The following is a 15111-nucleotide window of genomic DNA, read 5'->3' on the forward strand; positions in this document are numbered from 1 at the left end:
ACTCTGTTCAGCCCTGCGATGAGTCAGAAGTCACTGGGGCTGTAGAATGAACTGGACTAGTGTGACACGGGTGCCCCTCTAATATAGGTGCTCTGTTTGTAACAGTCAGCGCCATGCCCTTAGAGCACTCACCAGTCCTATGTCCCTGGCCTGAGAGCTTCTGGAAGCCCCTAAGACTCCATTTGGGGACCGCCCCCACCCAGGGTACCCAGCTGTTAACTCCAGAGAATTACTGCCCAACCACCCCTGTTGCCTTCAACCAGCCACCGATGGGAGATATTAGGTAAACCCCGCAATTCCTTCCCTTCAGCAACACTGTTCCATCCCTTCCCAGTCACCCAGCGGGATTAATCTATAGTCGCCCACCGTGGTCTTGGTCAGGCACACTCTACTGGCTTCATACCTTTCCCCGTCTCACCTCCCCACTCCCTACTGGTGTTTTGTGGCAGCTACTTGTATTTCCATCCCTGTCCCCTGCCCTGCTTCCTGGAGAGAGAACTGCAAATGTAATGATAGCATGCATCCCATTGCGCCCTCCCCCCCCCGCCCCCGTTAACGTGTTCTGTTTTCCTAAAGCCTCCTGTCCTTCACCTTATTTGAATAAATGTGAATATTCAACACTGGGCATCAAGGATATTTAAAGATCAGTCTGCCAGCTTATGCTGGCATTCCAGAGCGACAACAACCAGGCAAGGCTTCATAGTTACTTGCGGGACGGGTGCGTCAGAAAGACAGAATGAAGCTTAACATTTTCCAGTTGGGCATCCAAGTGCAAGTCTTACCAGCGATACGACTGAGTGTATTTCACATACTGTGAGGACTGCTGAGGAGCAAGATCCGATCCTCATTCTCCTTAACTTTGCAGGGCACCAGATGGCATCTATCTTTGAGTAACTCAAGTCCGAATAGGAGTCCAACCTTGTATTTTTCCAGTACACCACTGTCCAGGCATCACGGCACAACAACTGAAAAGAATGCCACTTAATGAGCACTGACATGTGAGATTGAAAATGAGTAATGTAAGGTCATGGGATAGAAGCTTCCTCTTTCCATTAGGAATGACTTCCCTTCCCCGAGACGGATCACCTCTGTCCTCCCCAGCACTCAATTAGCCGTCCCGTTCTGTAAATAATTTTTTAGCTTCTGACCACAATGTGATTTTTGCCAAATACTTTTGTTGAAAATTACTTAATAGAAAGTACCACTTTTCAGAAACTTTATGAAGAAGACTTGATAGGCACAAGTGTCCACGACAGGTCAATAGATTTTTTTTTTCACTCTGTGTGCCCAACCCAAACGGAAGGGTGTGGGAGCGTTTGTTTTATAAAGTGTGTAATTAATAAGAGAGAGGAAGGGAGGAGTTTATTGTTTTTGAATGAATTATGGGCAACACCTTCCATTCTGCTTCATTTTGGAACCGCTTTGCACAGAGTTACCATTTTACACAAGAAGAAAAGTCTGTAGCGGGAATGCCAGGCATGTGAGATTGAAGTCAGCCGAGTGTGCTCTGAGGAAAACAGGACCGGAAAAGCCACAGTGACTAGAGCTGTGACGGAAGCCAGAGGAAGAGTAAAATCCGAACTGCACGTATATTTTCATTTTCAACTTGAGATCCTGTGAACTCAGTAACGGCAGCTACTCGTGCCCTGATGGAAAAAAACTGATATTTACCAAGCACCTACTATGTGCCAGATAGTTTACAGATTGGCAAACTATAACCCATGGGCCAAATCCAACTCGTCACCTGTTTTCATAAGTAAGGTTTTATTGGAACGCAGCCACACCCATCTGGTTCCATATTGTCAGTGGCTACTTTCATACTACAACAGCGGCATTGCGTAGCTACAACAGGGACCATGTGGTCCGCAAAGCTAAAATATTTACCGTGTAGCCCTTTGTAGCAAAATCTCTCAACTCCTGCTGCGCATCATGGAAGACTCTTCTCTGTCCCCCCATCCCATTGCATCAGGAAGGAGCCCTTGGAGAATGCATTTGGGATTTGAAAATAACTCCCCAAATTCTGGAGTTAGTCCTCATGATATAGCTTCCAAAGCCATTGTTTTGGTGAAAGATGTAGATGGGGAAAATTTTTGATTCATGCTATTAAATCCCCCCGGTAATCAGCACAGACTTGACCGGTCCTAGAACTCATAGTTTTGACCTATGTGGACATTCCAGATAAACAGAATTTCTTAACAATGGTGATATTAACATTTATTGAGTAATTGCTACGTGCAAAATGTTTTTCAACGACGTTTCACGTGAAAGTGCATTTAGCTCTTAACCCAAGCTCCCGTAGGGTTTCTCTGCCTCGGCACCAGTGACTTTGGGGGCTGGATAATTCTCTGTCATGGTGGGTGGATTCCGAGCATTGTCGGATGTTTGCTGGGTGGCATCTCTGGCCTCCACCCACTAGATATGAGACGCGGCCCCTGCCCGCCTTGTGACAACCAGGAATGTCTCCAGACATTGCCAGCACTCCCCTGGAGATCACTTGGCCTATCAGGTAAGAGTCAACATTGAGGGACTTGAGAAATGGAGAGTTTAAGCGAATGCCCAAGAACAAAGACTAGGAAGTAAGAAGACCCGGCATTCAGCCCTGGGAAGACTTTCTCGGGACCCTGAGTTCTGAACTCCTGCCTCCCTTACCCCCTGTTCACTCCAAATCATTTCACCTTGACTGACGATTGTGCTTTACTGAAAAGCTAACAACATCAGCAATATCTTGGAGGGGCGTGTCGTGTTTGCGACTCTTGGTGGGGGAAATTCCTTTGTGTGAAGCTTCAAAGTTGTAGGTATTAGAAGTGATGTTCTTACCGGACAATTTTATTGTATTGTTACAGTTGTGTTTCATGTATAAGAAGACTTTTATTGCCCACAACCACGGTGTGTTGCCACTTTTAATGGCATCTCACTTCCTTATCCAACCTTCAAGCACCATTAATCTTAGGAATCTCAAGGGGGGAGGACTTTATTTATCATGAGGTTCCTGGGAGCTATTTTTTGATCCCATGGCCAAAATATAGCAAAATCCCATGTGGATAGTCCATCAGTATGCAGAATCGGTCTCCTCTGGGCCCAGGCGTTTCCCCGCACATCACTCCATGGTGAAGGCAGACTAGGGGTACCTTCTATCTGTTACCGTCACTCCTTTTCTTTCTCACCAAAAGCACTTTATGAAGGGATCCCGTTTCTAATTTTTCTGAAAAGCCTTTATTGGGCTTTCGAGTTTCCGTCAGAAGTGTGCAACTGCAGATGAACATATTAAATATTAAAAACTATTGTCCTGTACTCCGGTTTCTGCCCCAAAGACAGGGACCCTGGGAACTTGGCCACTCTTCCCTCTCTCATCTACTTGAGCTACATCCCACAAATATTTGACTTCGGTGTGCGAGAGTTTCAGGGTGAAGATTACATATAAACATATTAGATGAATTACAGTAATACAGCCTGCTCTTACTCAATTCTTTTTGGCTCAGTTTTATATACAAACTCAAGTGTTAGTTAGAGTCGCTTTCATTGTTCCTTCTGGCAGCTCCGTCTGCCTTCTGCCCCAGGGTCTGGAATGTTCATCACAGCTGCCTTTGGCAATAAAACCCGAAGCACCCTCAGATCCTCATATTTCCCTTCGCACCTGGTCAGCAGTCCGGGGCACGGCACGGGGCCCGCTCGCCCGTACGGCTTCCCTGTGCCCTGGTCTTCCTGGCCAGATTATCAGCTTATCTGCAGTTCGGCTGTGTTTCCGTTGCTGCTCCGGCCCCGGGCAGATTGGAATGAACTCTTGCAGTGTTTTTCTTTTTGAGCGAGATGGGATGGTTATAGATGTTATAGCATAGAACGGAATGAAATAATAGCGTTATTAAGACATAATCGTTAACACCAACCCCTTTAAATGTGGACACAGACTCAAAATTACATATCCTTTTTTAAAAAATTTTTTGTGTGTTTATTTATGTTTGAGAGAGAGAGAGAGACAGACAGAGTGTGAGCGGGGGAGGGGCAGAGAGAGAGACACACACAGAATCCGAAGCAGGCCCCAGGCTCTGAGCTGTCAGCACAGAGCCCGACTCGGGGGCTCGGACTCACGAACCGTGAGAGCATGACCTGAGCCGAGGTTGGACGCTTACTGACGGAGCCATGCATGCGCTCCTCAAAATTACATATTCGTAGTAAGAAAGAAAGGTGCTCTTGAGTGTAACCAACATGGCATAAAATAAAATAGAGTTTTAATCTTTCTCCAGGTCGCCTTCATTTGAATCGCAATACAGCTTTGCTTTTGCCCTGAGGATCAATTCCAGGCAAATTTGTAATGTTGACATTTGTCTTTGAAATTCTCAATCTCTGTTGGTAGTGACTTCAAGGATAGCTAAGTTTAGAATCTTAGAGCAGTTTGATGGTTCAAGTTCAAGAGTGCACTCAGGATGGGCCCGTGTGGTAGGGGCTCTCCTGGGCTGCACAGGTTGGGGAGGGGGTCACTATTCTTACTGAATTCAAAATGAATAGTGGCCTTTGGAATTGTGTGACACCAGTGCCCCTCCTTCCTCAACACCCTGAGATAAAAATTTCCTTTTTCCAACACATCAGCCTCATCCTCTCCAAAACTTACTCCACTGTTTGTGTCGTGTGTGAATAGAAAATGATCTATCAAGCCAGCATATCCTTTTCACGAGAGGAATGAAAAGGTTCTAATTCTCAAAATCTAGAGATGGCTAACTCATTTCAACAAAGTGTTTCAAAATGAGAAAATGAGGATTTCTTCTTTTTTTAATTTTTTATGTTTATTTATTTTTGAGAGTGAGAGAGACAGAGCCCGAGCAGGGGAAGGGCAGAGAGAGAGTGAGAGAGAGAGAGAGGGAGACACAGAATCCAAAGCAGGCTCCAGGCTCTGAGCTGTCGGCGCAGAGCCCAACACGAGGCTGGAACTCACAAACCGCGAGATCATGACCTGAGCCAAAGTCGGACGCTTAACCGCTTAAGCCATCCAGGTGCCCCAGAAAATGAGGATTTCTAAAATACGTATTTGTTCAATTTTACCCGTGAGAATTGGTTAGATACTTTTTCCCCGTTGATGTTGTCTTCTAAGAGTTCCATAAAATATTTCTAAAGAGGTTAAGGCCACATGTGTCTGAAACCTAATGGTGTTTATACTCTGCACTGAACATCTCATTTTGCAGTTGAATACAAGTCAAATTAAAAGAGCAAGTTTTTAGAAATACTTAGAAACTGTTTACAGACTGCTAAGGAACATTTTGCAGACACGAAGTCCAATTTTTAGTGTGTATGTAATTAAATCCTTTTCATGTTTAGACCTATATGACAGGAACAAAATAAGAAATTGTCCGCCTCACCCCCACCCCTTCTGTGAAATGCTGTCACACTATTATACCATAAAACTTAACAGAGGGGAGCTTTTTACTGGGCATTGCTACCCAAGTGCTCTGGAGAACACAGCCAACGTTTATGTTATCATTAACAAAGCCGGGGAATGAGTGCATGTAACTGCATTTCCAGCAAAGGCAGATAAACTTGGCAACTTCCACGGGACTACAACTGGCTGTTCGTATCTGACACTAGCGTTAATGCAGCCGAATGGCCCTCAGCTGAATTCAGTTCTCCGGGCTGCGAGGACAAGAGCTGAGTGGTGGCCTTCTGTGCTCAGTTCATTGCTTGGCCTTCCAGTCTCTCTTTCTTAGGCTGTAAAGGATGACATGGTCGTAGTTTGTCGAAGAGAAGAAACAAAACTGCCTTAGGAATAAGAAGGAGTGGGGTGCCAGCTCTACAAGCCAGACTGTTCTTTTGTGTCTTCCGTAATTTCCCCTCTCGTTCTACCCTTCCTGTTCCCAAAATACCTGTGACGATTACGGACACACTAGGTAGTAGGTAAATACAATTGATTCTCGTTGAATTGTGGTAGTTATGTTCTAGAAAGTTGCCAGGAACACTGAATTGGCCAATACTGAACCACTGCTCTTAGGGGAGAACACACACACACAGACACACACACACACACACACACACACACACACACACCCCTCACATAGATGATATAATCTTAAATCCTGAAAGCAAACCGTCGCGGTAGATTCTATTGTGTTTAGTTTATGAAAGAGGAAAGGAACTTCCAAAGTGTGAACTGCCTTGCCCGGGGCTGGCCCACTAGCACGTGCCAGAATTGGGACTCCCAGCCCATCCATCTGGCCCCAGAGCCAGACCTTCTTACACTGCACTGCACGACTCCTATTGTCTCCATCCTTGGATTACAGAAGAGCTGAAACAAGAAGGCCGAGCGTGTCCTCCTTCAACCTCAGCCGGGTGCCGGCGGGGTGACTCACGTTTTTCTCATGCCGTGAGCGTGTCTGACATGATTGCGGAAAGGCCACAGGTATTGACTTGGGGTTCCAGATTGGTTTTTAAATTTTAGCGAGGGCACAAGTCGCAGCTACGGAATCTGTGAATGATGAAGATACGCTGTAGAATTTGTGAGGAGGTCTCTGTTAAAAGCAGAGTTGGGGGTACCAGCAAACACCTTTTCTCTTTGGCTGGTTCCTTTTCACCCCTTAAAAGACTTGTCAGAGAGTTCTTGACTGACCTTCAATAAAATGGACCCTACTCTCAGCCATGTTCAATCACATCACCTTCCGTAATTTCCTCTATGTACGTGTCATGAGCCAAAAGTGTTGTTCATTTCTTGACTTGTTCAGCCTGTTCCCCTACATTTATATGTAAACTCTGTGACAGTGTGAACTTTGTCTGTCTCTGGGAGCCCAGTTGCTATCATTCAAATGAATAAATGATTAGATAGATGGACGAACCAATAGTTGTATTTAGGCCTTTCAAAGTGAAGGCTGCAAGTGTTTTATAGAATAGACTTGAGCTTGCATGACATTGGCTTTGCCGCTTGCAGCCTCAGATGAGGCGTTAGGGCCTAGAAACTAGGATAATAACACCTGAAAGAAGAAATAAATTCTGACAGAATTGAGATGAGATCTCACTTTAGAAGAATTACTTTAGAGTATTTCGCAAAGAGGTGAAGTCAGCACTAAGAACTAGAAACGATGAGGGGGAATGATTTGTTTCAAGGTGAGAAAGGAAGCTGTAAGTCCAGATGTAGAGAGGACACGAGCTGAGCACATGGGTGAGGCCAAGACAGAGATGAGGTCAAAGTAACTTGACTTTCTTCTCATGTGACATTTACTCGTGAGTATAATTGAGATGAGAAGAAAAGCTTGCAGTGAGGAGACTGGAATGGGAAGAGGCCTAATTGTAAGCTACATTTTGTCCTCCAGTGTCAAAGGCTCTGAAGGAGAAGTGCCCTATTTCCAGTGTGGTCCAGAGGTGGGACGCAGGAGTCCCCTACCACTGGCCATCATTCCTAGTTATCTCCATTCCACTCTTGTCTTTAGGTGAGGGACCGAGAAGGTCGATGTAGAGGTCTATGATAGAAGGTTGGAGGCTTGTTTCTTTCATCCTTAGATTGGCTCTACTTAAAGCACTTCCATTACCCTTAGTGATTCTGAATCAAAAGACGTGAATCAGAAATTGAAGGCTGAAATCGTAACCCAGAGCTGCCAGCTTCCAAGCCAAACCCGGGAACTGGAAACACCTGAACACACTGTGAGCAACCAGTAAACCCATATTTGGATTAATAGCCCATATAAGAAATGCAATCCAATCAAATCATTAACTTCTTTTAAGTGACACATAAAACAGCAAAACTGTGGAAAATTTCTTTGTAGTGGAAGAATTTTAGAAATACGGGATAGCATTCAACTTCTTTTATTGTACCTTTTGCAATATAAGAATGCTAGAGTTACAAAAATTTGGAAGCTTCATCAAAGTATAAAAAGAGATTCAACTTCCCTGGTTTCAAAGGAAAGTCAACACTGTGTTTTTTGAAAGATCTAAGGAAAATACTTGGCCTAAAATGAATGCATCATGTTTCCAAATTTCTGGGAATTTGTATTTTCGAGCAATGGTGGTTGTGGTATCAACGTTCTCAAAACATATTTTGGCTCAACAAAGTGGATTTTAGTCTACTTTTTTTATAAAAACAAATCTACCCATCATAAATATCAAATGGTCAGAATTTGGATTAAATGGACTCCATGTTATGATGGCAGTTGGGACACCCTTCCTCCCATAGAGTAACCCAGATCCCAGTGATCTTGAGAGTGAAATGGATCCCAAACTAAATCACAGTCTATTAACAAAGCTACTTCTCAATGCAGACAATACTACTTCAGATTTGTCTGTGACTTCACAGCATTAGTTATTTCCTCAGATATTAGTTCCTGTATTTACCACAATAATCCCACATGGCTGAGACAGCAGATACCATTCACCTCATTTTATAAAATAGCATGACCCTCCCCTGCTCATGCTGTCTCTCTCTCTCCTAAAAATAAATAAAACATTAAAAAAAAAAAAAGAAAACTTTTGCACTTCAAAGGGCATCATTAAGAAAATGAAAAAAAACTTGGGAGAGATGCCTCATTCCACACAACAGCCAGAGATCCCTGCCTTTATGGAGCTCACATCCTATTAGATTTACCTTGATTGTATTCTCAAGTATAATTTCGCTCTTGGGCTCATTCTAGAAGATACTTTTCTTTTTTTTTTTTATTGTTTACTTATTTCTGAGAGAGCATGAGCGGAGATGGGGCAGAGAGAGAGGGAGACACAGAATCTGAAGCAGGCTCCAGGCGCCGAGCTCTCAGCACAGAGCCCGATGCAGGGCTCGAATTCACGAACTGTGAGATCATGACCTGAGCTGAAGTCAGACGCTTAACCAACTGAGCCACCCAGGCACACCTCTCAAAGACACTTTTCGAGTGTAAGGTGCCACTTTCCAGAAATTTCACTCTCTCCATCATAATGTGCCCATGGTTTCAATATGATTCCATCCTTTTCACAGCTCAGTTGTAGCCAATTATTAAATTCAGTTTGAGGTCAAAAGGAAAGACAAGAAATTTCTCAAGAGTAGTGGCATTTTGAGTAAATATGTCTATAGATAGCTAACTTCATTTGCGAACCCTGAAGAGGAGCTAGAAATGACAACATAAAAGTAATGGTAAGAGAAACTGAGTCCAGTGATGAACTTCCTTGAAATACTAGCCTAAGTTCCACATTCTGTATTCATCCATCAAAGCATCTTTTAATTTTTTCTTTTGTTCATTAAACATTTAGCCAACATGTTTGCATGCTAATCTGACATAGGACCTGATCTTGGAGTTTGCTGCTAATGGCCAGTGGCCATGATCTTCTCAATAAGAAGATGTCTTGAGTAGTCTCTCTGCTGTTCCTTTGAACAGCCATCAATGGATATTTATCCTGAACTTCTGACCCTACTTCCAGTTTATCTCATTCATAGAGAATGGAATTACTCCAGTTAAATAAAGTATCCCAAATCAAAAGGGCTTAATGACTGGGCCATGTCTCCTTTCTGAGACATGCTAGAGTCATCAATGATGCCATTGTCATTCTCTGTAACACTGCAACTTCTGTGCTGTGTTAAAATCATAAAACTCAAGCATGCTATCTCCATTTCCCACAGCTGTGATTTCTGGGCCTCTGTTTGCGAATAAGCATTTCGGGATTGTGCAGAGGTAGAGGAAATAGCATGTGCAGAGTATTTCCCAAGCCCAGTTGCCAAGAATGAGCTAATTGTGTTCATGGTAGAATCTTGGTCTTTCAGAAGTATATCAGAAGTAAAATTTTAAATTATGCCATAAGACTAATAAAATATCCAACCACCCTCTTTCTCTCTTGATGTTTTCATAGCGATTAAATACAAAGTTGATGTCTGTAGTTAAAAGAAAAATAATAATATGATTTTATTAAAATAAAAAAATAATATTATTTTATAATAATAAAATGATATAATCTCGCTACCTTGCTTTTGGGAAATGTGTCCAATGGACGTTAATAGTCATCTATCCTCCATAAAGGAATAATGTTAGTTCTTTTTCAGCTTACTTTTTATGTCTAATAGGCCAACATTACACTTTCTTTCAAGATATAAAAGAAGGAATTGCAAAATATATCTCAAGTGTCCATTTCCAACTAATCGGTAATAGCTATGTGTATGTTGTGTTAAGAAAGATTCTGAGGCTGAGTATGGCTTAACAGAAAAGACTGCTGTCATTGGATAACAGTGTTTTCCAAGGATGTAAGGTAGGGAGTAGACATGCAAGTCCTCTATTTTCCATCTCTGTATGATCGGAAAAAGTTATCGTTTAAAGTATCTTTTTAGTGATTACCAGAAACGTAGTAGTCTACATTAAAGAGCATTTAACTAAAAACAAAGGCCACATTAAATGCTTACCATTCTATCTATCCTTTAGGTCAATGCATCACGTCAAGAAGCTAAATTGATGGAGGAGTGTGATCTTCTCATTGAGATCATTCAGCAAAGACGACAAATTATCGGAACCAAGATCAAAGAAGGGAAGGTATGATTCCTAGGGCAGAAGATACCATAGTCTCTAACTGGAGAAAGTATCATACTCCCACGCATTTCACTAGCTTAGGAAATATTGAATACCCCTTTTTCTATATTTTCTATAATCTCCTCTTATGTCTTGCAAACATAGCTCAAAGCCCCTTGGTTGACCTTTTTTTCTCCACCCCTTTGTATAATCATGGTCTCCTATGCACATCTGTAATACAAGGATTACATTACATTACCTCTGCTCCATTATCGAACTCCATGGAGCAGTATGGACCTCTGGTCTGTTATGGCCATTGTTTTCATCTCTCTTCTCTCTGAGAAGGTGAGTTCCACAGAGGAAGAGTTCATTTCGTATTTATCACTATATCCTAGCAATTATCACAGCATTAAGTAAATGTGTAAATGAATCGGATCTTATATAGAGATTGCGAAGTGTTTTCCCACGCCGTTGAGCGAATTCAGGCAGGTATAATTTCGTGGTGACAAAACTCCTACAGTTTCACTATATCATACATCCCTGTGTGGATATATGAATAGTAATTCTTTTCTAATGTTTCTACATTTAAGATTCCTATGGTTTTTATTGAAACACTTAGGATCCATTTTATTTTACCCATTTCTCTGCCACCCTCAGAAAGTAATTTTGTAAATATTTTAAAAACAGAAACATTCATTCAAGATTCGATTATTACTGCTCATAACCATACTTAATGAAATATGTATAGTTAGATTAAATTAGCAACAAATAAGTGGTACACAGAGGGAACAATAACTGACGTATGTGCTCTTCTCTGTTTATACAAAATTGAAAAGGTACTTTCAATATTGTGTTGTGTTTTAGATTACTTTGTCTATAGAGGTTGAAAACTATACATGTAAATTGTGATGATGATCAGAAAAGCCAAAGTCCAATCAAATCAAATCATTTTGAAGCTGTTTACAGTGAATTAACAAATTAGTATGAAATCAGTCCCTGGCCAAGAACTGACTCAGGTGTGTTGAGAAGCGACTTTTCCCCACATACAAATGGTACAACTTGGCGTCAGGCCAGAATCCTCACAGGATATATTTCCCCTTCCATTATCATGTGCCACATCTGTACATCTCTAACTACCTGACGTCTTCCAGGTCCTCAGACATCCGAGTGCCTGAAATACAGCTGCAATTAATTAATATGCACATGAGGGGTCATTTGTCACCTTTACATGGTTTGGGGATCGGCTCTCAATGCTCATAGTAGTTTCCTGTTGCTGCTGTAACAAATTACTGCAGATTTGGGTGGCTTAAAACAACGTGGATTTAGTATCTGACCTTCTGGAGGTCAGGAGTCCAAAATCAGTGTCACTGGCCTTACAGTCAAGGTTTTGGCAGTGCTGTTTCTTTCTGGAGGCTCTAAGGCAGAATCCATTCATTGCCATTTCTGGCTCTTAGCGGCCACCCGCATTCCTTGTCTCCTGGTTTCTTTATCACATCATTCTGTGACCTTTGCGTCCCTCCTCAAGTCTCCTTCTCTGACACAGCCTTTCCTGGTCCTCTCTTCTAAGGACCTTTCTAATTACATTGGGATCACTCAGATCATCCAGGAAAATATGCCCTCTCTCAAGATCCCTGCCTTAATCAGATGTGCAGTGTCTGCTGTGTCATCTAAGGTGCCATAGTTTAAAAACTCCTGGGATTAGTACGAGAGCGTCTTCGTGGGGCCCTTATTCAGCCCGGCCAGCACGACTTTCCCTTGCTTAACTTCCCAGCGTGACGCTCTCTCTCATGAGCCAGATCAAAATAGTGAAGGGGTGTCCCCAGCTCTGGCCCTGGTGATGCATGGCGTTCGTGCTTTGGTGCACCTGCTCCACTCCAAACACGTGGCGGTGACGAGAGAACATAGCAAAGCAGGGAAGCAAAGAGACACAGCTGGACCCAAAACAAGAGAAAGGTCACCACGGGCCAGAAATGGGACAAACCTGCAAAGCCGTGGCTATGGCTGGAACACAGGCTAGCGGAGACTTGGTCTGGAAAAGACCAGAGCACCTTCAAGTCCAATGGAGAAATAGTTCTCGAAGCCCATGGCTGAAGGAGCTAGACGTGCTCTGGGTGGTACGGGGGACTGAAATCAGGCTCATTGGTTAATGCCACGGGCTGTATAAGGCTTCTGAGTTCATTAAAAGGCACTGAAAAGGATTCTTGCCAACCTCTGCCTACAGTCATAGTTGTTAGCCAACTTCAGGCCTGGGAGTCCGAAACAAGTCGGTTGCCTGGTTAGAGCCTGGCTCTGTGCTACTTCTGACACCCATATAGAAGAGAAGCTTCAGAAAGACAGAGGTTATACCAGGTTCCCGAATGAGGACCCGGCAGGTGAGGTGAGGCGGGGTGGGCTGAGCCAGGAGGGTGAAGGAGGAAGGGACTGTGGATAACTTCTTCCCTTTAAATCTGAAACTCAAACCACAGTTCTGGAGCATACAAAGGAATCTTGCATTTCCAAAAATATAGCCAACAAACTCAGCAAAGACATTACCTCACCCCAGGTGAAATTCATTTTATGGGAAAATCTTAAAAAGATGTTTAAAGAAATAAATGAAGGAGGGGCGCCTTGGCTCAGTTGGTTGAGCATCCGACTTTGGCTTGGCTCATGATCTCACGGGTCGTGGGTTCGAGCCCTGCATCGAGCTCTGTGCTGACAGCTCAGCCTGGAGCCTGCTTCGGATTCTGTGTCTCCCTCTCTCTCTGACCCTCCCCTGCTCACGCTCGGTCTCTCTCTGGCTCTCAAAAATAAATAAACACTAAAAATATGTTTAAAAAAAGAAAGAAATGAAGGAATAGCTTTGATTTTAAAAGAGCAACAACTTGTGAAACCACAAAAGGATGGAAAATGAGAAAGAAATAGGAAGAAAACAAGTTAGCAGTTTGGGAGGTAAAAATGTAGGCACTGAAACTACAAAGAAAACTTGGCCACCGGGGGAGTTTGGAAACTGAGTTTTAGCCTCCCGGTAGGAAAAGAGATCCTCATGTAAGAATATGAAATTCGAGAAATCTGGCCATGTGTAGCAACATGGATGGACCTTGAGGGTGTTATGCTGAGCGAAATAAGTCAGGCAGAGAAGGACAAATATCCTATGTTTGCACGTATAGGAGGATAAGGAGGAACTTGACGGAGGAACAAGCGGGAGAAGAAGGGCGGAAATGGTGGGGGAAAGGGAGAGAGGCAAACCATGAGAGACTCTTGAATGCTGACAAAAACTGAGGACTGATGGATGTGGGGGGGAGGGGGGGATGGGCATGGAGGAGGGCACTTTGGGGATGAGCACTGAGTGTTATGTAGAAACTAATTTGACAATAAACTATTTGTAAAAAAAAAAAAAAAAAAGAATATGAAATTCGATCCATATTTCATGCCATCCACAAAAATTAAATCTAAATGGATCATATACCTAATGTGAAAGACAGCAGCAGGATAAAACTTGGAGGTGCCTGTTTGCCTCAGTCGGAGAGGCATAAGCGACTCTTGATCTCAGCGTCGTGAGTTCAAGACTCACGTTGGGTGGAGTGATTACTTAACAATAAAAAACCTTCTTAGGTTTTAAAAAACCTTAGAAGAACCTTCTAGAAGAAAGCATGGGAGGAAATCCTGGCGAACCTTGGGTTGAGCAAAGGTTGGTTTATATACAATGAGAAAAGCATCAATGAAATCTTCACAAATTAAACATAATTATTAGATTGTATTTCATCAAAAGTAAAAACTTCTCTTTAAAAGGCACTGTCAAGAGAATGTAAAGACAAGCCACAGATTGGGGACAAATACTTATAATTTGTTTATCTAAATAAAAAAGTATTTCTATGCAGATATGGAACAAATTCTCAAAACTCATTAGTAAGAAAACAAACCTTGGCCAACACAGATGAAAGATCGGAATAGGTACCCTACAGAGGGAGATGTGTGGATGGCACGTAAGCACATGAGGAGATGTTCAAAATCATGAGTCATTAAGGAAGTCATCAAGAGAAGTCACTGAGGCAAGTTAGAACCTTGGTGAGATGCCCTTCTTACCTAGTAGAACAGTTAAAATTAAACAGCTGGACCATGCCAAGTATTGTTGAGAATGTGGAGGAACGGGAATTCTCACATGCTGTTTATAAGAATGAAACAGTGCATTTTGGAGAACTGTCAGTTTCTTTTTTTTTTAAATTTTTTAATGTTTATTTAGTTTTGAGAGAGAGAGAAAAAGACAGACAGACAGAGTGCAAGTGGGGGAGGGGCAGAAAGAGACACACACAGAATCCGAAACAGGCTGTAGGCTCTGAGCTGTCAGCACAGAGCCCGATGGCGGGACTCAAAGTTACGAACCCCGAGATCATGACCTGAGCCGAAGTCGGACACTCAACCGACCGAGCCACCCAGGTGCCCTGACAATTTCTTTTTCTTTTTTAATGTTTATTTATTTATTTTTGAAAGAGAGAGTGTGTGTGTGTGTGTGCGCACGCGTGTGCATGCACGTGAGCAGGGGAGGGGCAGAGAGAGAAAGAGCGAGAATCCCAAGCAGGCTCCATGCTGTCAACACAGAGCTCAATTTGGGGCTGGAACCCATGAACAGCGAGATCATGACCTGAGCCAGAATCAAGAGTCAGACACTCAACCAACTGAGCCACCCAAGCACCCCGAACTGACAGTT

At 42.9% G+C, this 15111-nt stretch overlaps 1 protein-coding gene across 5 annotated transcripts in view; it reads left to right on the forward strand.

Annotated features, from left to right (window-relative positions):
- The window catches only part of MID1 (midline 1), a 157272-nt gene that overhangs the window by 97373 nt on the left and 44788 nt on the right, over positions 1-15111 (forward strand). For all 5 annotated transcript variants that reach the window (XM_039234265.1, XM_039234266.1, XM_039234264.1 and 2 more), the window contains exon 4: positions 10344-10451. In XM_039234265.1, coding sequence (XP_039090196.1) covers positions 10344-10451 — 108 coding nt within the window. The remainder of the gene's footprint in view (positions 1-10343; positions 10452-15111) is intronic.

The sequence above is a fragment of the Hyaena hyaena genome, unplaced genomic scaffold, assembly GCF_003009895.1.
Source record: "Hyaena hyaena isolate Hyena2069 unplaced genomic scaffold, ASM300989v1 scaffold_85, whole genome shotgun sequence".
Lineage (NCBI taxonomy): Eukaryota > Metazoa > Chordata > Mammalia > Carnivora > Hyaenidae > Hyaena > Hyaena hyaena.